General features: G+C 38.4%; 2 protein-coding genes across 10 annotated transcripts in view; one reads left to right on the top strand and one right to left on the bottom strand.

The window, feature by feature from the left end:
* Nucleotides 1–11147, top strand: part of JAG1 (jagged canonical Notch ligand 1) — a 36396-nt gene extending 25249 nt beyond the window's left edge. Inside the window, exons 10-26 of the mRNA XM_040550523.1 lie at nt 551–664; nt 1063–1109; nt 1659–1832; nt 2349–2499; nt 2948–3112; nt 3641–3754; nt 4381–4494; nt 4605–4718; nt 4843–4959; nt 5467–5494; nt 5605–5690; nt 6488–6601; nt 6862–6971; nt 7054–7290; nt 7703–7834; nt 8294–8444; nt 9184–11147. Of these exons, the coding sequence (XP_040406457.1) occupies nt 551–664; nt 1063–1109; nt 1659–1832; nt 2349–2499; nt 2948–3112; nt 3641–3754; nt 4381–4494; nt 4605–4718; nt 4843–4959; nt 5467–5494; nt 5605–5690; nt 6488–6601; nt 6862–6971; nt 7054–7290; nt 7703–7834; nt 8294–8444; nt 9184–9641 (2426 nt within the window). The 3' untranslated portion in view covers nt 9642–11147. The remainder of the gene's footprint in view (nt 1–550; nt 665–1062; nt 1110–1658; nt 1833–2348; nt 2500–2947; nt 3113–3640; nt 3755–4380; nt 4495–4604; nt 4719–4842; nt 4960–5466; nt 5495–5604; nt 5691–6487; nt 6602–6861; nt 6972–7053; nt 7291–7702; nt 7835–8293; nt 8445–9183) is intronic.
* The window catches only part of LOC121066831 (SLX4 interacting protein), an 86927-nt gene continuing 69897 nt past the window's right edge, over nt 10845–27874 (bottom strand). For 4 of the 9 annotated variants that reach the window (XM_040550537.1, XM_040550531.1, XM_040550538.1 and 1 more), the window contains 2 exons: nt 21801–21910; nt 18478–20279 (listed from right to left, as the gene is read on the bottom strand). In XM_040550537.1, coding sequence (XP_040406471.1) covers nt 19469–20279; nt 21801–21910 — 921 coding nt within the window. In that variant the 3' untranslated portion in view covers nt 18478–19468. Of the gene's footprint in view, nt 15272–15770; nt 18178–18477; nt 20280–21800; nt 21911–27874 lie in introns of those variants that run through there. The other 5 variants (XM_040550539.1, XM_040550532.1, XM_040550534.1 and 2 more) reach the window with 5 other exon arrangements.

Here is a 27874-nt window from a genome sequence, read left to right on the forward strand (position 1 = left end):
ACAGAAATACTTGAAATCATAAATGTATTGAAGTGGGGAGGGTGTATGCGTGTGCCTTCCAGTCCCACCCCCACATGTATTTCTTTCTTCAGCCTGTGAGAAAGTTGCTGTATCTCTTCAGCCATGTCAACTCCTCCAGGCCAAGGAGTTCACAGCTGGGTTCCAAAATGTGGATGATCTCACGAAGAATGAGCTGTCCGCATTCTTTACACAACACGCTAATCCCAATGACCAGGCTGCAGCACTCCTCCTTCAAAATGCTGGACTGAGATGTGTGTGTGGGGGGAAGTTACTCTTAATGAGTGGCTGGGTAATTATCAAATAATTAGTGTAGCCTGTATGTTCTAATTGCAGAGAAATTGAAAGAGACTTCAGAAGCTGATGTATGATTGACTTTTGTTTGGTCAAGTCACGCTAATCCGAGCTGTATATTGCAAGTTCTTTTTAGATCTGAATGAACTGCTGATTATTGCTGTGAAAACACTGTCGACTTTTTTCTTCTCTTCCTACGCTACAAGCCCTGCATTTGGCCATTCACATTGTTTTTCAGATGCGAATGAATGCGAGGGCAAACCCTGTGTCAATGCCAACTCCTGCAGGAACCTGATTGGCAGCTACTATTGTGACTGCATTACTGGCTGGTCTGGCCACAACTGTGATATAAGTAAGTGTCTATATCCTCTGGTTTCTTACAGGTTAATTGTGTGTGTATATGTGTATACTCCACTGAGTTCTAAGCTCACATTTAAACATCAGGCAGAGTCCCAGCAGTTGATGTTTTTAGAAAGGGAGTAGTTGGTGTGGAATGAAAATACACAATTTTATCAAACTCATTAGTCCATAACATAGCTATATTCCGATAAAGCGGGTAAAACAATGATGTGAAGTTTCACTATTTCTAGTAAAAGAATTGGGAAAGGTTCCCACCCATTATAATAACCTTATCTCAAGGAAGGCATGCAGGAAACTTGACAAAAGGTTTATCTAGCTGCAGTTTTAAAGAAACTTGAACTCTATCTACTGTAAATTTTTTGCTTTCTAACTACACTAATTTTATTGCAGATATTAATGATTGTCGTGGACAATGTCAGAATGGAGGATCCTGTCGGGTAAGCCATTCTTGTTTTATTTTGGCTTGCCAGAGACTTGCACCAGTAACTAAAACATTTGAGTCTCAACAGAAGTAGTGTGGAAAATAGCAATTAACTGGTATAAATTGTAATTTCTTTGCTTTAAGGGGAGAGGTTATGGCACGTTGGGGCATGTAGGGCTATGCGTAGAATAGCAAAGGCAGAAAATATAACTGCAATAAAGAACTCATTTTCACTGCCAGTGTTACCAGTGAATGGGCACCTTGTATAAACTATCTATTGTAAATATAGATATTTTGCTTTAAAAAGTAGACTAATGTGTCCTACTCAAAATTCTGAAAGTAAGCCATTACTGGCTGGTGTATGTGTATAGATGTATATTTTTTTTTCTGCAACCCACTCCCACCTAAATATTCTTGCTTTGTTTTAATTTGAGCTAGTTTCTTATACTCCTACAATGTCTAATGCCAACATATGTTTCTGGACTCTTTTTTTCCTCTTCTCTAATGAAAATATGTAAGGAAAGAGGAAAAATCCTTAACTTTAAACTTTCTTGTTCCTTCCCAGGACTTGGTTAATGGTTATCGGTGCATCTGTTCACCTGGCTATGCAGGAGATCACTGTGAGAAAGACATCAATGAATGTGCGAGTAACCCTTGCATGAATGGGGGTCACTGCCAGGATGAAATCAATGGATTCCAATGTCTGTGTCCCGCTGGTTTCTCAGGAAACCTCTGTCAGGTAAGAAGCATGGGTGAAAAGCAGGCCCTCAGCCAGTGGTGTTTCTACCAGCACTTTGGATCTGTTCACTGAATACCTTGCATCCAGTGAACCATAATATAAGTTGTGCTTGATATCATTGTCAGCCTGCCAAGAAAGTGACTGATTAGTATATATTGGGGGGTGGGAGAGAAACCAACAAAAAACTCTCATGGGCTGCTGAAGATTCTTTTTTTTGTTGAACAGACTGCAAGTGTTTGCATGTCGGGTTTTGTTGCATGCTAACTATTAACTTTCAGGGGCTGTTTAATATCAAGACTGCTGTCTGTTGAAATAGTTGCAAGTCTAACTAAACTCTGTGCATTATGAACAAGTCATTGAGGCAGTAGATAAAAAGGTCAGATTCCACAATGTCTGCTTGTCACAGTGAGGGAAAGCTATGATAAAACTTCTGTCTCACTCAGCCTTTCCCCTTTCTTACCCCCCCTCTTTTTTTTCCATTTTTATTTCCCTTTCCTTTTTCTGCACTGCTTACAGCTGGACATAGATTATTGTGAGCCAAATCCTTGCCAGAACGGCGCCCAGTGCTTCAATCTTGCTATGGACTATTTCTGTAACTGCCCTGAAGACTATGAAGGCAAAAACTGCTCCCACCTGAAAGATCACTGCCGCACAACTCCTTGTGAAGGTTTGTGTTGCCTTGCAGGTGAATGGGAATGACAGACAACAGTTTCTGCCTGTCCCCTGTCCAAAGCTGTAGCGCAGCTGCAGTAGGGGAATGAGTGGAGTAGACTTTGTATAAAGAGCCTGAATTTTGCCCTCTTTTATGCGTCTATTTGTGTGAAAAGATGAGCGCTATTTGTAAATAGCAGCTCTTTAAAAGGATATGTAAAGCATATGCTTGAAATAGGCCACTTTACTGTATATATATTCTTGGCTGTGGAAGTGGTCCAGCTAACTTTGGATAAGACACTGATTATTTTATGCACAAATACTTGGTATTGTGTTTTTACTGTAAAGCTGTAGGCATATGCCTGTCTTTTAAACTTCCATCGCTGGAAATAAAGACGTTGCTATTAATTTAAGAAATCGGATAGAATGGGCAATCCTCGCTCAGGTCTCTGTTTTTTCTACAGTAATTGACAGCTGTACAGTGGCAGTAGCTTCTAACAGCACACCAGAAGGGGTTCGTTATATTTCTTCAAATGTCTGTGGTCCTCATGGAAAATGCAAGAGCCAAGCAGGTGGAAAATTTACATGTGAATGCAACAAAGGATTCACTGGCACCTACTGTCATGAGAGTAAGAGCTAAAAAGACATGTTTTACTGTCCCGTACTGTTCTTGGAAAACTATTCCATCCTTTCCTTCCAGATTACTTAAAGGTTTTCTTCTTCTAACGCACTGAACCTTGGAACTGTTGTTAAGTTTTCATATCCTGGTTGGGCGAGGCAGATTGGAATTTGCTAGGCCTTGGGGAAAGTTCACATTAATGAACCTTCTGGCCTTGAATTGTATACATAAGGTTTTTAAAAATATACAAGGTCTGAGGTATCTAATAGTGGGGTTTAACAAGGATCTTAAGGACTCCTGATTTCTTATTTTTACTTTTTAGTAGTAAATTGCTGAGTGATGGGCTCACTGCTTCATCCCTGCATTGTTTTTGAGCTTTTTATCTTATTAACTTTTATCTTGCTTACCCCTCCTCTCAAAAGAAGTGGGAGTAGCAGCAAATAGTCTTCAATGAGAAGATAAATTCCAGTAGCTATACTTCCAGTTTGATGTGTTGTTTTTTCCCTCTTCTTTCCTCCTCTCCTCCAAACTGTTGCAGATATTAATGACTGTGAGAGCAACCCCTGTAAAAATGGTGGCACTTGTATCGATGGCATCAACTCCTACAAATGTATTTGTAGTGATGGATGGGAAGGAACGTATTGTGAAACAAGTAAGTTAACCATTCTTTGCAATAAGAACTCTTGGAGATGTATCAGGAAAGAATGGCCCATACTGTCTTTCAGACAATAGCAAACAATGCCAACTTAACATAAACTTTGCTACAAAGGCTGCAGAGGACAGTGTCATCTTTTTTCCACTGAGTCACATGTCTTTGAATGAGAACTAAACCCAAATTACCACACCACCCTCAGAGTAGAACCTGGCTCTCCTACTGTTCAATTTTTTTGCTGTACCCTTAACTTCCTGTAAGAAACCCTTAGTGTAGAATATACTGTTTTAGGAAGGGTATATCTATACGTCATGTTTTGTTTCCTCAGTCTTGAGGATAAGAGTAAGCACTCAACTCCTATCTTCTGACTGATAGGATAGTTTACATAATAGATCTTTTCACTTCTTGTTTACTGAAACAAAATGAAAACAAACTGGAGGAACAAGGTGAAATATTCCTCATGTCTATGACAGCGCTTAAAGCTTTAATATACTGACCTAAGCATTTAATCCATGATAGAAACTCAAGCCAAAGTTAGGGATAGAACAGGCACCTTTCAGGCATTAAGTGTTTGTCAATTCTGTAAACACTGCTTAGCTTGTTTTTTCTCTCCTTAATATATCTAGATATTAATGACTGCAGTAAAAACCCTTGCCACAATGGAGGAACTTGCCGAGACTTGGTCAATGATTTCTTCTGTGAATGTAAAAATGGGTGGAAAGGAAAAACATGCCACTCCCGTAAGTTCAGCACTTCCAAAACATAACAGGCGTACTCAGTTACAATGCTTAAACTTGCTGCATTGTATTAAGAAAGCACAGGTATTAAGGATAGTTTGGGTTTTTCATAGGTGACAGCCAGTGCGATGAAGCAACGTGCAATAATGGAGGAACATGTTATGATGAGGGGGACACTTTCAAGTGCATGTGTCCTGCAGGATGGGAAGGAGCCACTTGTAATATAGGTAAATACCCTGCATAATCACCAGGAAGCAGATGCAGCACTGAATCTGTGACCTCAGTTTTTCCTCTTGGCTCAGATTTGAGGGCTTTCTAATAACTTAGTGGCAAATCTCACTTCTGTTACAGCAAGGAACAGCAGCTGCCTGCCAAACCCCTGCCATAATGGAGGTACCTGTGTAGTCAGTGGGGATTCTTTCACTTGCGTCTGCAAGGAGGGCTGGGAAGGACCCACGTGTACTCAGAGTAAGTCATCTCTGCTTGAACTTCTCCAGAGTGTTGCATGATGAGAACATTAGCTCATCCTGTCGCTCTTGGAGTTGAGATTGAAACCAGAAGGGCAAGCTTGTTTGATGTAGGCTTTAGCATCACCTGAATCTTTGTTTTTAATGACTTTATGTGATAGAGCCTTGACCTGGGCATGAGAAAGTTGCAAATGAGTTAAGTGGAGACAGATGTTGTCTTGTTTTCTCCCCGCATTCTTTTTCTACCAGCAGCTCAGTCTGCTTCCACTTTTTCCCTGTTAGATTCTTTTACAATGATCTCTTCCTGTGTACATGTGTTCCACAATGTAGTTAACAAATTTTGTGGTGGAAGCCTGGAATCAATTTAGTGGAGAATTTCAGCATATTTTTGTTAAAGTTGAGCTACGTGTAACTTGGGCATTAGGGGAAGTTCAGTCATTCCTTACTGACAGTAGAGTTGTATTAGCCAAAGTCTGCATGTTTAACGTTGTTTATCTTCGCTTTGCAGACACAAATGATTGCAGTCCTCATCCTTGGTAAGTTTAATATGTTTGTCTTTCATCTTTTGCTTTTTTGCTGTCTTAAAATTCTAGATTCTATTTATTTGTAGTGCTTTTTTAATACACATAATTACTTTTCTTTATAGTTACAATAGTGGCACTTGTGTGGATGGAGACAACTGGTACCGCTGTGAGTGCGCCCCAGGCTTCGCAGGTCCTGACTGCAGGATCAGTAAGTGTTTCAATAGCTCTTTGATTTTTCTGTTGCTTAAATCTTGTTGCAAGACAATCAACTTAATTGAGTTAAGTGGTAGATCAGATTTATGATAGATGTCCTATGTCTTCCGTACTTATATCCAGATCTGTAGAGGATGTAGGGAAGGGCAGGAATTACACTGAAAATGAAAGAAATGTTGAATTCCATTCAGCTAAAGCTGAAGCCTCTTGGTGGGCAAAATGCCCTTCAAGATGGTCTTCCCAGTTAGAATATGTTTGTGTGGCACAGGTTTGTGTTTGACATGAAAGCATGGTAGCCAAAAACCTTGTCAATTAATAATCTACCTACAAGCCCTGAGGTGATGTACGTACTTCCCTGTAATTTAATAATTACAGATTGGAGGACACTAATACTTTTTTTTAAGTAACAGCCATGGAAATAGAAGTTTGGTAGTAGCAATACAACCGGAAAGGGGTTTAACACTGCTGTCAGTTGAAGAATTGAGTAGGTAGACAAAACTAGACTCTGTCAAAGGAGAGGATGCATGTTTGTGTGAGAAGGAATGTGTCCTTGCCCTTGAAAAGCTCAAGTAGCCGTAGGGGTCAGGTTTTGATCTTTGTTAGTACCATGCAGCAGAAACTTCAAAGAATTTGTTCAGAGATGTTGCTGGTGCTGCTAAGAGTCTGTCCCTGGGTAGACACTAGAAAGTAAACATAAAGCTCCAGTAGGCGAATCCCTCTTAAGTTTTCTTTCTGTTGAAATAAAAGTATATTACAGAGTAACTCTTTTTTTCTCTTTCCTTCTCATCATAGACATCAATGAATGCCAGTCTTCACCCTGTGCCTTTGGGGCTACTTGCATAGATGAAATTAATGGTTACCGTTGCATTTGTCCACCAGGTCGCAGTGGTCCAGGATGCCAAGAAGGTATTTCAGATGTCATAGCTGGTTATATTGCTTGTAGCAAGACCCGTATAATTGCATGTTAACAGTTTTGTGGTTGTATGGGGGGTGGGAGGAGTGCTAGGTTATTGTTGGTTTAAAGCAAGCTAGTTATTGTTGGTTTAAAGCAAATATCATCTTCATTGAAGAAGCAAGCTTATCACTGGGTTTAAAGGAACTTAAAATAGAGGGTTTTTTTCCACTTTTTTTCTCAAGCTTTTAAGCTCTATTAAATCTGTCTTCAGTTACAGGAAGGCCTTGCATTACCACTGTCCGAGTAATGCCAGATGGGGCTAAGTGGGATGATGACTGTAATACCTGTCAGTGCTTGAATGGAAAAGTCACCTGTTCTAAGGTACAATTATGCTGTGTTTTGCGTTATATTGTCTTCATTCTGTAACTAACGGTTACTTATATCAGTATTTATTCTCTTCTAGGTTTGGTGTGGTCCTCGACCTTGTGTAATACATGCCAAAGGTCATAACGAATGCCCATCTGGACATGCTTGTGTTCCTGTTAAAGAAGACCACTGTTTCACTCACCCTTGTGCTGCAGTTGGTGAATGCTGGCCTTCTAATCAACAACCTGTGAAGACCAAATGCAATCCTGATTCTTACTACCAGGACAACTGTGCCAACATCACCTTTACATTTAATAAGGAAATGATGGCACCAGTAAGTAGCCAAACATAACTCAGTATGCTGTGGCCCACAAGTGCTTGTTTTCCTAGTGTGAAACAACCTACTTGACTGCTAAAAGTACAGTAAAAGCTGATGCTCCTTCATTATCAAAGAAAACAGAAGGTATAGAAGGCTTAATACGAATTTCTACTCTAAATGTTTTTGTGTCCAGAGGAGAACAAAAGCTGGTTTGGAGGGAATTTTACACCCTCACCCCCTTACCTTGAACTGTTACTTCAGGGCAAACTCTCTTCTGCCTTGATGTAAGCCAGTATACTTTATTTTTTATATGCATAATAAAATGCATATATCACTGTATATATTTATGTATAGATATAAATAATTTTGTGTATTCATGTGCATGTATATTTAAAAAAAAAAAAACATAACACTTTGTCTCCTCCAGGGCCTTACCACAGAACACATTTGCAGTGAATTGAGGAATCTGAATATTCTGAAGAATGTTTCTGTTGAATATTCTATCTATATTACCTGCGAGCCTTCACACTTGGCAAACAACGAAATACATGTTGCTATTGTAAGTATTCCTGGAATATGTTTAAATGTCTTAGTAGTTAATTGCTTGGATATAAGTATAACGTGGATTTCATAAAAGTTGTAATTCCTGGCTTTGTCCGTACTTCTCATGGTTCAGTTTCCATCCCAGTTCTCTTTTAAGAACAGGGAAGAAATCCTGATTACATGTGCATACCTGAAAGCTACCCTCTGTTAGCAACTGTAATAGGGGACTAAAACACTTTCCAATATGCTCTCTTGAGCACTGCTTTTTGTTTTGTTTGTTTTAAGGATGAGGACAGAAATTTTGCAATATGAGTTTCTGCCTGTGGCTGAGATTTTTGTTTTGTTTCTGTTTTTGGTCGTTGTTTTAAGTGTGAAAAGTACTGAGAGGCTTAACTGATTGTGAAAGCTTATAAATAGTAGATTACCCACACATCTGAGTTGGCATTTGGTGTTAATTGTATGACTTCTTATTTAGTCTGCTGAAGATATCGGTGAAGATGAAAACCCAATCAAAGAAATCACAGATAAGATTATTGACCTTGTCAGTAAGCGTGATGGAAACAACACGCTAATTGCTGCAGTCGCAGAAGTCAGAGTACAACGGCGACCAGTTAAAAACAAAACAGGTAAGCTTTTCCCTGTCTCCAAGAACTCATATGCTCTTCATGACTAGAATAGCCTTTCAAAGTAGGTGAAGCTTTTCTTACTTTTGAGATCTGTAGCAACTCTGAGTTTCTCTGCCTGTTGGCCCTGTTAAGTGGAAACAAGGTTTTGCACCAGGATCTTACTACTTTAAATAACATTAAAAAAAAAAAGTTCTGCAAATGCTCTAGAACAGTGGCTTAACCCCTTAAAAGGTCTACAGCCCTCTCCATGGAGAAACAAGGAGGAAGAAAGGAACTGAAGTCTAACTGGCTCTGAAAGTTCCAATGTATTGACCGGGTGATGACACTGTCCTTTGTGATGAATTAAATGTCAAAAGCATGCAACTAGTTCCCCTATAGCACCAGGCAAGCAGAGGCATCTTACGGCCAGCCACAAATGGAGAAATGACTTCAGTGGGAGCATAGCCAATTGACCCCCCAGGCCAGGAGAGCCATGGTAGGGCCGTGCAGCAGTGCCTGCAATGACTGGCTCTGGGGGCGAGAGGAGAACTTTTTCCATGAGGGCTGTCAATGAGCACTCAGAATACTAAACTCACTTTAAACACCCTGTATTCTAAAAGAGCTGAGGTTATCCTTACATTACTGTCTGGACTCCAGTGTATAAATAAGGCTTAAGAACTGAGATTTCTCCTCTTTGTGAAAAGCCTTGACTGGAACACTTTGTTTGCAGCAGGGTTAACTGGTCTCATATCTCTTCCAGATTTCTTGGTGCCATTACTGAGCTCAGTCTTAACAGTAGCCTGGATCTGTTGCCTGGTAACTGTTTTTTATTGGTGCATTCGAAAACGCAGAAAGCAGAGCAGCCATACTCACACAGCATCTGATGACAACACTACCAACAATGTAAGGGAACAGCTGAACCAGATAAAAAACCCCATCGAGAAACACGGAGCAAATACTGTCCCAATTAAAGACTATGAAAACAAAAACTCTAAAATCGCCAAAATAAGGACGCACAATTCAGAAGTGGAGGAAGATGACATGGACAAACACCAGCAGAAGGCCCGATTTGCCAAGCAGCCAGCGTACACTTTGGTAGACAGAGATGAAAAGCCACCCAACAGCACACCTACAAAACACCCAAACTGGACAAATAAACAAGACAACAGAGACTTGGAAAGTGCACAAAGTTTAAATAGAATGGAGTACATTGTATAGCAGACAGTTGGGTGCTGCCATGCAGGGCCTTTAAATATCATTATAAAGGCACTCAAGAGCTTGTAGTTCTTAAACTGTTGTGTAATATTTGAGTCTAAGGCTATTATTTACTTAGAATCCCTGTGTTAATTTAAGTTTTGACAAGCTGGCTTACACTGGCAATGATAGTTGCTGTGGTTGGCTGGAATACCAAGTGCTGCATTTCACATCTATGCAAAACTAGTCAAAAGTGCCCTAATGTAAATTCAGCTGTAGCTGATACATCATGGAAATGTTTCATAAGGTATTACATAGCCTTATTACTCTTCCTTAGTGTTAACTTTTTTTTCTGCCAGATGTCCCAATTTATACAGTTTCTTTAGAATAATACATTTTATTTATATTTATTGAATCTGAGTTTTTTGTATATTGGTTTTATGGTGACGTACAACTAGTTCTGTATTTGAAAGTGCCTTTGCAGCTCAGAACCACAGCAACTATCAAAAATAAGTTTATTATTTATTTTTTTATTGTATTTTTGTTGGGGGTGGGGTGGGGGGAACTTGTCAGCAGTTGCTGGTAAATGAAGAATTTAAAGAGGAAAATGTGTCAAAAATAGAAGTTTGTATAGATATGTAAATAATTCTTTTTTATTAATCACTGTGTATATTTGATTTATTAACTTAATAATCAAGAGCCTTAAAATATCATTCCTTTTTTATTTATATGTATGTGTTTAGAGTTGAAGGTTTTTGATAGCGTTGTTAAGCTTGTGGCTTCTTTATTTTGAATTTATTTTCTTGTTACATGTTGCCTATATGCCAAAACTAAGGTGTTCTAAAATAGTTTATTTTTAATAGGATGGGCTTTCATGCCTTGATGCTGGTTTTTGTACAATGTCAAATGTTTGAAACACCTTCCATAGTATCACTTTAAGACTATTTGTAATTACTGACTGAGGCAGTTTAGATAATTAGACTAGAAATTTTTTTTGCTGCTTTAGACTTGAAAACGAGTGACAGGCAGATAATCTGCTAAGAAGCAGTTTAAGGGAACAAAACTGAGCTATTACTTTATGTAGATGAAATGTGAGTGGTTGCATGTAATTAAAATATCAAATTAGCGCGTGAAGTTGGAAACACAGCAATCTTATTTTGTAAATTCTGATTATTTTTTTCACCATGAATATGTATTACTGAACCACTTGTAGATTTGACTTTTTTGTAATCTACTGCATTTAGGGAGTATTCTAATAAGCTAGTTGTTGAATACTTGAACAGTAGAATGTCCAGTAAGATCACTGTGTAGGTTTGCCATAGATTACACTGCCCGCCTTAACAAGTGAGGAAATCAAAGTGCTATTACAATGTTTAAGATCAAAAGGCTTATAAACATAGTAATCTCAGTGGTTAACCACTGAGATCATGAAGATACCTTGTATTGTGATATTAGTGTTATATGAAAATGCATCTTTGATGTGTTGTTCCTGGCAATAAATCTTGAAAAGTAATATTTATTAAATTTTTTGTATGAAAACATAAATCAGCGTGGAGATTATTGAGCTTTGGAGGCACTCCTGACTAGTCAGTTGTGCAAAAACAGTGGCAAGTGTTGGTCTGTGTTTCTAAGACCTGCCACTGGTTTTGGTGAAGTCAGGTTTCTTGCTAGATGATTATGTGTTTCTGGCTGGCTTTAAACCAAATTGAAGGGGTTTGAAAGCAACCTGTCCCTTGTTCTCAGTGTCTGTTCTCAGTGTCTTTTGCCTAATGTACCTCCATGTACTTTTGAGAGAATGATGATGTGACTGGAATTGTGCAACTATTTACTTGGCATGGGCCAATGAGCTACCACCAGATAGTAACCAAATCTAAGTAGCTAGGCAAGGTACAAACTGCTGACCTGGATGGGAAAGGATCCATAGATTATGATGATTCCTAGTGGGCAAAAAGTGCTTTGAGAAGCATAAACTAAACTGTTAAAATATTCTAAAATGGCTTAATGTTTAACTAATGCCGTCCCTCCCACTTTAGAGGGACTGGGTGTGGAAGTATGGGCCAGCTGTATGATAGCCTGCTCTTTATTTCAGCATGCTGTCCTGATGAAGCTGCAACTTTGCTTTGTTAAAGCTGAAGGAGAAAATTAACAGTATGTAACAAGCTTACCTGGAAAATAATATAAAGTAGTTGGGTTCCTCCTTGTATTTAAACCACTCCACTGCAAGACACAGGCCTTTTCTTCCATATTTGTTTGTAGTAAATAGATACTATAAGATTGCTGTAATATGAACACTTGAAAATAATCTGAGTGCAAGACATATTGTTCTGTACTGTTCTTACAGCCATCTTAAAAAAAATTGTTAAAAATCTCTTTAGTGTTACTTTTTATTTCAAGCCCACTTTAAAATGAGATTTCTAACCTGTTGCTACACTACCTTGAAAGGGGTACTGCTCTTACTCTTCACAATTGCATGCCACATAACTTTACTGGAGAATCATCAGTTTACTGCTTGCTGAACAGGAAGTCAACAAGATTAGCTTCATCTGACCACTTCAATAATACTTAATCAAACAAATCCCACAACTATTTTTTCCCTTTGTTCCCAGACTTCTACAATCTGCAATAAAGCAAACGAGTCATGTCTAAAAAAGCCACTTACAGATAATGGAGTCTTCCAGCCAGCTTTGAAGCACAAAGTGAGGCTATTAACTGAACGGATTTTTGTACTAGAATGCTGTATTAGCCATCTTCCTCTACAAGTCCACTGTTCACAGAGATGGTGCTTTCAATGATGCAGAAGCCAACTACTGCTTCTGAGTGACTGAAGCATTTACACCTGAAGTTGTAGGAATAAACCCTTCTATTACGCAAAAGAAGAAAACAACAACTAGGAATTCTTCTAGTCTCAGGGAATGTTTGTGACAGGTTACTTCAAAGCATGCAGGGTCAAATTCTAATTAGACTTAATCAGCTAATACAGTGACAAAGCTGTTCAGAGCTCCAAAGACTTTGTATAGAGCAAAAGCTGGGTTCTTCAAATTCCAAAATGTTTTTAAAATTTTGAGCACAGTATTAACTAATTTATTTATTTCCAGCCCTTCCAGGGCAACAAGCCACCATACTGACCACGCAAAGGTTTTGTTATTGCACTGTTTCTCCATACACAACCTATTTTTCCTATATAACTAATTTCATCGCTATATCATAGTGCTATAAAACTAGAGCAGTACAAGTTGTACAGGGAGAGAGAAGAGTGAGGGAATTCTGTTAAACTTCTATAAAGATATTTTAAAATTATATCCTCGTATCTCAGTGGTAGCTTCAAAATTTACACTGGTGAATTTACAAAAAAACAGTCTTCCAAAATCCAGAACCACCACCAAATTGGGGGTTGGTATATGGAGTGTTTTCCATTGTGATGAAAATAAATAGAAACGTGGAAGTTTAAGGCTTTCCCATTAGAATATCAAGGCACATGTATTTTTGTGGAAACTGTACTTTGCCAGTTCACAGTTTACTATTCTGGGAAGATACATTCTGTTTAGTCAGGAGAAGTTTCCTGCTGTTCGTTTGTGTTTATTCTTTGGATCCTTAGCCATCTAAGAACGAAAAATGTGTGCTTCCTGAGCTGCCATTTAAATATAAGAACCTTAAAAACAAATTACTCCTCTTTGCACCCTCAGCTTTGCTATAGCTAGAGCTAATTGAACCTTTCAAATCTGGGTTTGGTTCAACATGAGCTGAATGCAGCCACATCAAAGTCACTGCACCTCCGCATGGAAAGGGCCCATCTTACTTAGAGGTGACTAGTGAAAAGGTGCTGACCATGCATGCTACGTCAGCCTCAACTCCAACATATTCATGTCACTGGGGGAAAGATAGCCTTGGGAACAGCTATTTCTGCATTGTTAATACAAGCAAATGACAGCGAGACAGCTCTTGTACATTTAAAGCCTAGCAAGTGAAGCCTGGCTCAGGGCCTAAATATGAGACTAGCAATCCTCAAACTGTTTCACGAGGAAACTATTTCTCTCTCCACAGTAACACCACTTGTTCTTGCAGCAACTGAGACACCTGCACAGCAAGAGTTAATATTGTTACTCAGCTCTCTGCCTAGCTAGAAAATGTACAAGGTTGTGCTCTCTGTTGCTCCTTGAAGACTGCATGATTCAGCGTCTCATCGCTATCCCCGGTGTGGCTGCTCCAGCCATCCTGCTTAAAGCAGCCTCACCTCCTCCTCTGTTCAGAGGCTGTGGAACGCTACCCCTGCCGTTTGCAGAGTCCCCCGGAACAAGTCACAAGGCACAGACAATTCTTCTATTAGTGTTTGCAAAGAAGATGAGAAGTTGTGACAAGGGAAGTACCAAATCCAGCCTTTTCCTCCCCAGAAGATGGAAGTGATTGCATAAGCTCCCCCTCCCCTTCTAAAAGAAGCAAGATACTAACAGTTGCTTGATATTTAAGAATTTTTTCAACTTCCTCTTTAACAGTATTGGCACTAGTGGTCATCACAATTACTGTTTACCAGTGCCGACAGAGTTTGTTTTTAAAGATCAGCTATTGTTCCCAAAACAGGGGAGGAAAAATAAACAAAAAACAGAGCAATAGCTGTGCAAGGATTAACTCCAACTTTTGGGGGTGGAGGAGGAAAGAGGTTCTGAGAGGTCTGTTGGCCACCGAGGTTCAGCAGATGGCTTACCTAGCAGTGGGGCAGCAGTGGAGTGCTGTGGTATTAGACAGGGCGTCAGACCGGAGTTCCAGCCCAGATCTCCCAGTGAGCGCCTTCTCTGTGATGTGCAAATTGTCTCAACCAGTTTCTCTACAGGGTGGAGAAATAAACTTCTATTCTTTTCATTCTAGCACTATGAGATCATATTAATATTAAAAAGGGGCATGCCCATCTCTAGAATTATAGCTCTAGATGCTTTTCTTTAAAGATCTGATGCATAATCAAAAAGACAATTATTCTGGCAGCAAATAAAGCAGTTATGGAGCTAGATTACCAATTCCTACTACTGACGTAGCAACTAAAGTGGCTGTCTCAGCTATACTACAGGATCTAACTGACAAAATGGAAAAAAATCAGTGAAAATTCTCATTCACAAACAGTGCACTGTCAGCTCCCACAGGAGCCAATTCCCAACTCTAGAATAATTGCAATGTATAGTAAAGGAGGCAGGATGGTGGAGGTTAATTGCCTGGACAATTTCTGGGTTATAGCTAGAATGCCCTGGGACACTACATCGTTTTAACAACTATTTTACAATTTCTTAGCATAAGCCACTATCAAACAAACAAACAAAAAGTCCCAATCTAAAAATGTCACCTTATTGCCACTGTGGAAGGGATAAGGTCATGTGCTACCAGGATCCAAAGTATCTGGAATAAAAGAGTGAACAAGGAGGGAGAACTGTTCAAAGACAGTTGAACAAGTTGATGAAAGAATTTGCAGCACGAGTTCCTTACCCAACGTGCTTTACCTTGAAGAAATTGCTTACTCTCAGTGCTGCCCCAACTGTCAAAATAAGCATATTCATATCCCTCCCAGGTTCAGCTGCAGAATGCTTTGATATCCCTTGGATGAAAGGCTCGATGTGCTGCTCTTCCCCATCCCCATCTTCTCATTCACAGAGATTTTTGGATGCTAGTTGATGCTTATTAGAGAAGAAAAAAAGCAGAAAGCAAAGTGAGGAGTGCCTTTTATTACAGCTAATTTCTGAGGCCAACCCACACTTCCCACTGCTGGCTCAAAGACTCTTGATACTATTAACTCTGTTTGCTCAAGCTTGCATTGGAGTGTTTTAATACAATAGGAAATGTTTTATGAGGTACTGATATAAGCAAGCAGATAACTATTTATAACACGAACAATCTGGGATATTCTAATTACATTTTACCTCATTCTCATTTCAACTAGTTTTCAATGCAAACAAAAAATATCCATTTTTTTCCTTAAAAAAAATAATTATCCATTCAAAAACCAATGAGATAATGATATAACAATGTCAATTAAAACTCAAAGAATGTGACACACATGCGGAGTTGTGAGAGGGAAGGAAGTTCACACTGCCAAAATAAATGCCTCAGGGAGAATAACTAACACCTCACTTGGACAAAAGTTTCTGTAGCAATGAAAAGTTTGGGTTCTTAAAATTTTCCTTTTTTGTTAGAAACAGGTGTTGTTGGCATTATTCAAGTTAAGTGTAACATCGAAATGCAGCTATGCAGCGGTAACAACATGCTAGCATATGTTGCAGACCTTAGCATGCAGAACTACAATTTGACAGTATCAGAACTAGCACAAAGTTTATTACTCAGAATAACTCTAGTGATAGTTACCATTTTCCTACAGATCAGCACTGGGCAAGGGAGATTTTACATCAGCTGCTTTCTTTTAATAAATAAATAAAGGCTGGTGTAGCTTTTGATGTGTGTTTAAATACAAAAGTTCACTAACAAATATTTTAACTATCTCAATGTAACGAATAATGCAAATGGTAGTCTGCACACATTAGAAAGTGTTTGGCTAGGAAAGGATTGTTTCACTGTCGGCAACTAGCACAGACCAAACTAACCAGACGAGTCAAAAGAAAAACAAACAAAAAAAACACTGGCTGTTTTGGAAAATACATTTATCTCTTTTTAAAGACAAATAGATAAATTTGTATCTTTCAGTGTGAAACTTCCATTGAGAGCTTTAGCCAGTCAGTTCCTCAGATCTACACATATTTCAGAGGAGTTCAAAGAAGCTCCGAAAATGAGAAAACAAACATAACGCACAACAACCTCCCCCCTCCAAAAAAAAAAAAAAAGAAGAAGAAATTGTTTCTGCACTTCAATGGAAGTTTCAGAATGGAATAGAGCCTTAAATATTTAAAACTTTTAATAGAAGGGTATGCTAATGCTGCTCTGAAGCAAATTTGTAATAGCAAGCCTGGGCCAAGACTTGCAAACTGCTAATTTTACATTGCTCGGTCTCACTTTCCAGCTTTTTTTTTTTCCTTTTGTTCCTAAGCCTGACTTGGAAATCAGGTTTGCAATTCCAGAGGATGTCAGACCACACACCTGTCAGTGATCTGGATGCAGGTGGACTGTAGATAAAGAAAAAAAAAAAGAAGACAGGAGAAGAACCTTGGGGTTAAAGCAGAAAGATAACAGAGGCATATGGTGACAACACAGTTCAATTATCACAGAATCACATAAAATACCCATAAGGCTTACAAACGGGAAAGTTTTATAGTAGTGCTGCTATATGGAGAAAAAGAATAATTTTGACCAGCAACACCATCTATAGTCCAGAAACAACGAGTTCAAAGCTTTTTCCCTAAATAACTGCATTTCTGAAAGGATCCAAGAGACAACTTTTCAAAGTAATTAAGCTCAAAATACACATAGAGAAAGCAGTGGGTCTTTCAAAAGAGCCTAGGATCCTAACAAGCCAGTAATTACAATTGATGCAACCATGCACTTTTGAAAAGTCCACTTGTACAATCTGTAGGCTCTAACCCTCTAAACAATCCAGCCCTACATTTCTTATTGTTACAATATCACTGTTTGAAAAGGAAAATGTTTTCATGCTATCAGTAAAGTTACGTAAAACAGCATTGTAAGTACCATAACAAAATATCCTAAATGCAAAATCAAATGCTCTCAGCTACATAAAAGATAATGATTTTGTCTACCCAAGCTCCCTATAAACATATGACGACATCCATTTGTAAGGCTGCATATGTTGCTCAGTTACAATTAAAACTAATTTGTAATTATAAGGCTGAACTAATAATAATAGCAATGGTATTCTATAATACAAGCTATATGTGGTAGAGCTCTCTTTTCTAATACTGGAATTAAATTCTTTTGGAGAGCAGAGGGGCAAGAGGAATAGAAGCTTCAAAATCCAAAACTGTTAGGAGTACTAATTTGGGGCATACTTGCTCAAGTCTGTCAGCAATTGTCACAGGAACAATCAGTGTGTTTGCCAATTTGGAAAAGCAAGCATGAATCTTTTTGCTAAGCAGAATAAAATGAAAAGGAGTAACTGAAGTAATTTCGTGAGCTCAACATGTGTCTGTTCTCACATAATCATCTAAACCTCTCCTGTAGGTTTCTGTTACAACCAAGAACATCATGGAAAATTCAAAGGGATCCAGGTGAAAAGCAAGGTAGAAATAACGAAATTGCGCATGAATAACTACAATATATGCTTGTCTTATTTTTATTAATTATGCACTGTAGGGACTTAAAGAAACCATCCAGAAAAGTTTAATATAAAGTATCAAATGACTGTTTTACTTATTTTATTTTTTTGAAAATTAATTAAATTTCCTTACACCTCTTTTAAGTCCTTTAAAAAGGTGCTTTTTACTCCCTTACTAGCAAAGTATCTTGAGCCCATAGAAAAGACGAGTAAACATACCTCAGGCTATTCTTCTTCCAAACCCAGGTTCATTTGGAGACTTCACTGCGCTTGTCACTAGGAAGACCTTTTTGCAGAGCCTGAAGATTGGTAAGAATTAGCAACCTTACTGCAAAGCATTATGAGAAACATCATGCAAACAGGCTGAAAGACAAAAGAGAAAATGTCTTCTAGCAGACATGCAGAATCTTTTTCATTTACAGCAAAAGCAGATTTTTTTTTTTATAGCAGAAAAGATGCTATTCAACTGACAGTGTTTTGCTGTCAACTGCTGAGTTGCTAACTCTCTAACGTGTACTACATACCAACTCTAACACTTACGGATGTGAATCTTCCTATTAAACTAAATAAAGCTACTCACAACAGTAAGTGTATGTCTGTAAGAATTCTGCAAAATTTGCTTCATATAAAACGTCTGTGCTCACATTGATTTTGAGAGAATGATCAAAAGGAAATTGCTTGTAATTTTATTTTAACCATTTAAAAATACAAACATGAAAGAAGTTACAGTTCCTTAGCACATTAGCATACAACTTACAAAAGCATTATTAAAAAACACCATACGATTAAAAATTACCTGTATCTTAAAATAAAAAATAACTCAGGTCGCTAACACCTGAAAAGCACAGACTGTTGTCCTTGCACACAAACAAGGCTTGATTGTGAAACCTGAGTGCATAAAGAAGTGTATGTATGTTTATGTATGAACTTTCCCCAACAGCAATGTTTGCAAATCCAGGTGACTATACACATAAAAATAATCTTCATTTTTCCAAATAGTGAATGCATGATCACTCGTATCCACAGCTCACCTTAGAAATACACATTCCTGTCAAAACTGCCCAAGCACAAACTATAGTTATTTGGAAAGCCCACTGAAAAGTGGCCCTTAAATTATCAGAAATATTAAAATCTGGTTAAAGATTTATTTGAAATAACCTCAATTTGCCTTACTGTTGTAAAGATCACATGAATAAACCACAAACTTCCTAATGCAGAAAAAGGATTAATTTTTACTAAAATAAACCATGTGTTTAGAAACATCAAAAAAATGGATAACTGCAGCTGTTAACAGATTATAAAAGTGATTTTAACTTTTTCTGTCATCAGCTGTCACGACTTTTTAATAGTACCAAAACAGAGATCTGAAATTCTGCTTAGTAAATATTTTATAGGAGATTTTTCCTTTTATAAATATTACATCTGATTTGTACAGTATTTATGGGTCTAATGTCAAAAGACATAACAGAATTATCTAATTACAGTGCCAAATAGCTATGATGTTTAGTTAAGTATTTTTTCTTTAAAAGTTTATCTAATTTGGACTTTTTAAAGATTATTTTTCATTATTTTGAATTGCTTCCTACTTTTTATATACACTTTCCAAACACAAATCTGGCTGTCCATCCATGCCATCGAGGTAATATTTCAGGCTTTATGACTTCTTAAGCCTTCGTAGTTTTAACTTCCTGAGACCATCTTCACCCTCTTTTTTCCTTTTTTGGGTAGGCTTCTCCAAAGGCACAGGCTGCAGTTCTAAACAAGATGACGAAGGCATGGCAGGTAATTCTTTGGTGGTTGTGCCTGGCTCATTTTGGTTTGTCTGCACTACGTTGTGCCCCACAGAAGGAGGCTGGGAGAGGTTTTTTCCCAAAGTAAGTGACTCTTCATCAGACACAGTCTTTGTTAAGTCTTGTTTAGAAAACACCCTGGAATTAAGTGGGGTCTTCTCCTCCAACAGACCTAAACAACCATCATTGCACTTACTCATTTCGGTATTGCTAGGAATTAAAGTAGCCTCTTCAGAGGATGCTTTTTTGAAATGGTCTAACTTTTCTTCTGAACCACAACTCCCTTGTTGTGTTTTGGTCACATTTTGATTTTGTTTTGGATCTAGCAGTGCTGACTCATAGCTACAAGGAGGGTTCTTGCTTAGAAGTCTTGACTTCAACCGCTCCACAGAGTGAGGTTTTCGCTGGCTGCTAGTATCCTCTGGCTGTCTCTGATTAACATTATTTTCCATCTCTAAAATAGGAAGCTCCAAGTTGCTCTCAGCTGTATTTATGCAATCCTTTAGTTGTCCTATACTCCTACATTTCACTTCAGATTGAGGACTGGTGGAAGTTTGACAGTCATTCTTTCTGTTCTCTGTCTGTGAGTCCACTGAGCCAAGATCCACTTTCTTGGAGTCCTTGCTGGTTTGGGGTTTGCTCATGGTACTTTTCCTTTTCTTTGTCCTTTTCACGCTGCAATATAAGGGGATTTTGTTTTTAATATAAAGGAATCTCTACTGCCTCAATTTGCCCTTCTTACAAACTCTGAAAGACCACTAGGGCAACCCTCTTTCTGAACATGGAAAAAATCCCTCTATATCATCTTGACAAGCAGCAATGTTTGTCTAGTGTGGATAATATCAAGAGTTATCCATCTGATTTTCCACTGCACTAGGGGAACCCTACTTATTAATGACTAAGCCACAAAGGAGTTCACATTCTATTCCAAGAGGCAGAACTGGATTCATTACAAATGTTAAAGGTCAACTCTGCATAAGTATATTGAATTCCTTCCCAAACTGGCTAGATAAAATAGTATTTCATAAGTGCCCAAATGATTTCAAACCATTCCCATATATTCGTATGCGTAATGTATATCTAAAGAATAGAGGGGGGCAAGGGGGAGAGGCAGTGTGTGCGTCTGTGTGAGTTTCTAATCTCTAGTTTAGAAACGCTCCTCTGGAATTTTTCCCAGGACATTTCAAAGCATTGCTTTAAAGTTAACCACTACTCATCTAATATCAAGCCTGCTCATCTGGGAAGGACTTAGGTAACGCACACAGATGATATTCTGAAAGGAATTATACACGAAAAGTGAATCACAAGGGACATGATGGAGTGTCAGTATGTAAACGCTCCTCAGCAGTGTTACCTCCAAATCTACACTTCACACAGGCTGTGAGATGAACTTTATGCACAAGTACTGAAGCTGCCTTTCTAAGATTTCGAGTCTAAAGATATTGCTATAGATCCTCCGATGCTGGGGCTGCTTTCTGCTGGTCTGCTGACACCAAGCAGTTCCCCACTTGACATATTTAACTTTATGGAAAGGGAGCTCTTACGAAATAGGTAGAGCTGGCATGCCTCCAAATCTAATCTCCCTTCTAAAGACATCACAGATGAGACAACACAGGTTAAAATAAAAGTTGACAGGGGTCACAGCAATTCCTTGATTCCACAGTTGATGTAGTGAACATTTGGAACTACTGGCAGTTTGTGCAAGTACCAATGGCATCCTGGTACAGCAGAGGACCAGCAAAACATTCAGCTGACCCACACGCCCTCCCCATCCACTACACCACATGTACATGGCACTCTTCAGCTGTGTCCAAAGATCCAGACTAATATTGTGGTATGCTGCAGACTCTCAAAACGAACAAAAAATATATTTGCAAGTGTTTTTCACCAGATTCAAACATCACTTATTTATTTTGGCTCAGAGCTGCTTTCAAGAAAAAAAACACCCTGTTTTGGTTCTGCCGCATGCTATGTGAGATATCTACGTGGGTTGTAATAGCTTTTTTCATGCTGTACAAAATAACAAAGATCATTTTATGTGCTTATTCAGACTAGAGGAGTAGTCTCTTAATAATCTCAAATAATATTTTACAGAGGAGTTCATACTATTTGACATTTTATTCCATAGGCTAGACTCTATTTACCCAAATTTTATCAGATTATAAATGTAACAGCTTAGAAACAACAGTGACATACATTTCTTTCAAGATGTCTTGCTTTATCTGCTCGTTCAGGCTAATCCTAAGCTTTCTGTTCTCAGCAGATTCAGTAAAATATTCAGATGTCCCACTGGAAACTTCTTCTTTCTGCTCCAAAAGAAAACACAGGTTTAAAACATGACACATCAAGCTATGATTATTCAACATTAAGCTCCATTTCTAATACTACGACTTACAGATGTTCTTTATTATTTTGATCCAAGCAGTCTAAGAGAAATGGCTAAGTACAGAATTATTTTTAATCTTTTAATATTTGGGAGTCTAGTCAGTTCACTCCCTTTTCAGACTCCCAGCGAACATATTTCATATGCTAAAATATACCGCAAACAAACAAGACTGCAATGTAAAGGATGTAGCTTTCCAAACCATCTGAGGAAACTGTTGGCAAATATTTGACATCTTTGTGGCTCAAACTGTGACAAATGCCAGGAATCTCTGTTGCAGACAGGAGCATGTTTGTCAGTTTTTTTTCTGAAGAGACTGACTGGCGCAGTGGTCTATACTCTTATTCTCAGAAGAATTCCCATAATTTTCCATACTTACAGAAAATATACAGAGTATTACTTGCTCATTTAAGAAGGCAAGGGTTAAAACTTTTAATACTAACATTCAAACGCTCACAGCTTGTAGTGGTTGGCTACTACAGGACAACAGGGGAATTCTTTCTGGTCTCAGCTAACAGCAGTACCATAGTTTTATATAATATGAGATTGAGGCGAGAGGGAGGGAAGGAAAATGCTCTCTCTTCAAGCTGTGAGCATTTCCTTTCACAATGAAAGGATCTCAATGAGGGAATGGCCATTTGCTGACTTTACTATTAACAACTGCATACTTCAAAAAAGTATCATCTCTGAGGCTAGGGAGAGGAGGAAAAGAAACGTGGCAAAGTCAAGAAGAGAAGAGGCTTTGTATATCTCCTTTTCTTTGATAACATTTCTTCATCAGCCTGAATAATGCAACTTCTGACTGGGGCTCGTCAAACGTAGGGCGTGCTTATTTATGCCATCCCAATCTACACTGTGAACCTAGTGCAGTGGAGCCAGGCGGTATGAAAGAACTGAAGCACAGAGGGACAGCAGAGGCACGAGGCCAAAGCATGTACATGACTGCTGCCTGGAACACCGCTTAGGAACCTGTCACTTACACAGGACTAAGCCCTGCCCATTTTATTTTATTTAAGTTTTATAGGAGAAGGGGGTAAATCCCACCTCTATTCCAGAAGAATAAGTCAGTGCAATCAGCTTCCTGTTTTGTAAGCAGAAAGAGGGTAATCAGGCAAAGAAAAAAGGCCATTTTGACTGTTTAAAAAACTACAGCTATTTTGAGCCTTCATTTCAGAGGCAAATTGTGCAAATCTTTTTGTGTGTATTAACAGACGCATGAAGTTCTGTGCACTAATGCTGCAACATGTGTGTTTACAGTAGGCACAAAACATATGGGACATACTTGCAACGTGATTTCAACCTCAAAAGCCAAGCCTAACTAGTTTAATCTGAAGGATAAATTGCTGCTTCTATTCTTGCTAGAGACATGGATGCCCCTCATTTGACTTAAAACACCTTTGTATTTTGTAAACTATTAAGAAAGGGAATATTGAGATACTAATGAGCTTTGTTAATTTTAGAAGGCACAGACTCTAAAGTCTGTAGAAACTATTCTGATTTCCAGTAACATTACTGCTCAGACTGAAGGATCTTGCACAATAATTCTGTACCGCAGCAGTCAGAGAGCACTCTTACTTAGCCGGAGAAGTACATGCAGAAGCATTTGAACTTCCCTCGTTGTGATTTATGGTAACTGGGGAAGCTAATTACATTACATCTGCTTCAGTCCTCAGCTGAAAACCTCAGGGAGGCAGACTGCGATAGGATCACCAGTCCACAGAGATGATTCTTCTAGATGTGGTAAACAATGGGTGGAAAGCAGCACTTTGTACAAAATCCCATCTGCCGACGCAGACAGGAGGGTTGTGGACAGTTCCCGTCCACACATCCTTACTACTGCAGGTAGACAGTAACTCAGTTCTAACTTGGATCCCCATATGAGCAGGGAAGGGTCATTGCCTAGAATGTGCAGTCATTGCAGCGTGTGATGAGCAGACCCCGGAGAGGGGCAAAGACGACAAAGCCAATTCGCTTCTGAGCTGAGTCAGAGTGGAAGTTAATGGGCCAGAGTTGAAGGGCGAACACATTCCCTTACTACGCTATCGTCAAGCTTTTATTTTGTTTTCCAATAATTTATCGCATAATGTAGTGACAGAAAAGGGTTAAGGCATTAAAAAATAAAAAATCAAAATGATTTACATGTGAAACACTTCTGTACATGCCCTCTAAGTACAGTAGATTTTCCCCTTGGAACCACACCCTGTAAGTGCTGTATTTTGAGAGCTGAACAATTAACATAAGGCATATGAGTCAGTCTTTGAAAGACTCTGTGGGAACCAGAGAGCCTTTTGCTATTAGGAGTGATGTAAACTCCCTAAGGCTGGAGTAAGTCCACAATAGAAGGCAAAGAGAGTCATAAATAACAACAATGGGCACTCCATATACTACTAAGACACTCAGCCATTACTGGTGATACTTCCTTTATTTTCTTTATTAGACTTAATAATTTTAGTTAATTAAAAAAAAATAAAAAACCCTGTCTGTTTTGGGAATAGGATTTATTTCCTATGGGAACTCCAGAACTTGTTAAAGAAAGAAAAAAAAAAGCTAATCTGCTCTCATCCTGTCTAGTAATCCCAAATTCCTTTTAGGCAGTGAAATAATTAAAGAAAAATATTCCAGGCATAAAAAGGAGGACAGCAGAAGCAGACATCATATAAACAATGACACCATGACAGAGAAAAACGTCAAAGCACCGCCAGACTTGTGACTTGACTCTGAAAGGGCTGCAGGGAGTGGGATTGCTGCGAACAAATTAAAACCACATTTCTTGGCAAATTGTTAAAGACAGACATATTTACATTTGTATAGAGACTGGGTGGGCACAAAAGATTAAAATGCTTCTTTAGCCCTTGAACTGCCAAATTCTATTAGAAATCTGTGCTCTTAAAATCCTAGGGTAAGCTCGCTCCTTTTTGTCACTAAAACTCAGCAAAGAAGGCCCTGCAGAAATGAAGCTTACAAAGACTTCCTACCCTACCTGTTCATAATATTGACCTCACAAAACCTGCTCTGAAGATCCTTATCCAAAGGGATGCCTGGAAAAAAGAATTCTCTACTAAGACCTGCACAGAAATATGACTGCTAGGCACAGGATATACTCACTTTAAAGGTTATCAAATTGAAAATCCAGTCTTTTACTATCTACGCTGTAACTCAAAATCAAAAAGAAACTCTCAGAAACACCAAAAGTGGGGTGACTACCATCTGCAGCTCTCTCCAGGACAGCCCAGTCTAGCAGTAAACACCTGCAAAATAACTATTTATGGATGTGCACTTGTCAAGAATACTCACAACTCACTATCCTGAAGAAGAATAAAAGGTTTGGCCTTTTCACAAGTCAGCCTGGCAATACTGCTCATACAAATATTTTTTCAGTCAAGGGTTTAGGATGTAGGGCTGAAAGAAAAATTTTCAAATTGAACAATGCCGCCCCCTTTCCCTCCTCTGGTTGGGGTTCATATTTTCCAGTTATCTCCTACTACACTAAAGGTAACAGTGGCACATGCTTGTGCACCAATCAAGTAACACTATGGGATAATTACATTTCTCATCTGGTTAAAAGAAGCAAACCACATTGTTCCCGAGCAGCACTTACCAATGTGGCTCAACTTCTTCATCAAACAAACTTAATAGAAAACATCAATGGGTCAAATAAATCATGTTTAGTATCAAAGCGCCGTATAGCCATCGCCACTGAGGCCTCATACAGCACATGCAGTGAGACAGGACCTAATGTCAGGCTGAATATAATAATGCTAATGAAGCAAGGGTATAAAATATTATCCCAGTCACACATAATTGAATAAAATTAAAATCAGTAAAAGAAATCAAACAGAAATGCTTATTCTTGGGAGCTTTATGTGAGCTTGCATTTGCATGATATTTCTTAATGTCACTTGAGTAGCATCATGACCTCAATCATATAGGCTAACCTTTAGGTTGCTAAATGGTTATAACAGATGACCATCAGATCAGAGAGGTCATACAGGACTCCCTGCACTCTGGTAAATAGAAAGGGGCTACTTAAGCAGGTAGGGAGGCTTGTCAGTGAAGGATGAACAGGTACTATAATCCGATAGAAAACAGACGAGGGCAGGACTTTGGGTCTAGTCTTGTGCCCTATCCTACATGAAGAAAAATCTTCCCATTACATCTCATTTCATGACTCCTGTGTGACAAATTTTTCAGTGTTTCCAACGTAGCAACTGATCTGTCCTACAGATGCTACTTACGAACTCCTACCCCACTGTAAAACATTCACAGTCATTTCCCAAGTACAGACATAGATAGCATTCTCAACCCGAAATACTGTTCCTTGATTGGACTTGCAGAATATTGCTCTACATTTTAAAACGGGCTGTCCTGTTCTATATGTCAGAAAGGTGCAGGAAAAAAACAGCAAGGATGACTTTCCACACTGTACATGGGAGTACTTATTCCCCATCTGAAGCAGGTACTTTTAAGGAATGCTGATGGTTTTGAAATACATTCTTTTGAAAAAGTTGAAACTAGAGAAAATGGCATCCCTCCATTGCGTAACCTACTAGTAGCATAGCACAGAAAGCAAAATCTAATGCCCAGATCAGCCGTCTGCGTTACCTACTGCCAACATTCATTTTGATTCCAGTCTGCGGGTTCTCAACTACAAAGCTTTTGCTCATCAAGAGTCCCTATGGTCTGCACTGTTTAGTCCAAGATTTGGCCCAATTTCCAAAGGACAAGGTATAAACCCGAGTTTCTCACTCAATACATCACTCGTGGCAATTCCCCACACTGCAAAGGTGTGGTTTAGAGCAAGTGTCTTCTATGAGGAAAATTCCTTCTTGCTATTCAAGTATTTTTTATTTTTTTTTTGGGGGGGGGGGAAGGGGAGGTAAATGATATTTTGGGTATAGCAGAAATCCCGAACTGTTCTGAATTTAGGAAATTCTGAGTTATCTAGGTTTTCATTTGAACATTTGCTGGATAACAGAAACTAATAGAAAAATTCCTGCAATAAAAATAAATAAATAAAAATAAGCTGAAAATGGCATAAAAAACCTGTGATACTATATTAAAAAAATCAAAGTTACAGGGGCGGCTGTTTAAAACTTGACACATATGTGTAATAAAGGTAGCAAGAACATTCATAATGCTTTTTCTAAAGGCATGGAAGGTGCTCCCGAAACAAATGATTTATTTACATACTCAGAAGCACGTGATACACTCTGTGTGTATTTGCTTGAAGGCAAAAAGTGTTAAAATTAATGTTAAGTAATTGAGCTATTAATCATTCTGATTTTATACACTGATGGGAGAAGACTCAGATTCTATCTTCAGAGAGAATGTCCACTGATAAGAAGGAGGAAAAGACAATAGCTTTTCAAAGAAAATAACCTCTTGTAAGGACACTAAAGAAAAATTTAAAGCTTTTTCTTTTTTTTTTTTTTTTTTTATTTTTTTTAAGAAAAACAATGTTTTAAAAACATGCATCTTAAGCCAACCTTTGCAATCAATTTTAAGGTTTCTGCCTCTACTAGTTATGAAAAAGAACACATACAAAACATGTTTTATACTTTAAAGACCTTTTTAATAAAATAAGGCAACAGCAATTTTATATGGAGCTCAAACCCATCCCTCAACATACAAAACTATGAGAGAAGGAATCTACTGGTAATCATCACATTAGTATTTGGAAAAGTAAGGCTCTTTACAAAAAAAATCTACACAGAATACACCTTTTTTCAAACAACTGTTCTCTTTACACAATTAAAATAGCATTTAAGAACCGTAGGAGATCTTGGAAAGAATCACATATTCTTGATCTTGTTGGCTACATACAAGCAAAATATGTAACATAGGCAGAACCACACAGCCTAGGGAAGAATTACTGTTCAACAATTTA

The sequence above is a fragment of the Cygnus olor genome, chromosome 3 (assembly GCF_009769625.2).
Source record: "Cygnus olor isolate bCygOlo1 chromosome 3, bCygOlo1.pri.v2, whole genome shotgun sequence".
In the NCBI taxonomy this organism is placed as follows: domain Eukaryota; kingdom Metazoa; phylum Chordata; class Aves; order Anseriformes; family Anatidae; genus Cygnus; species Cygnus olor.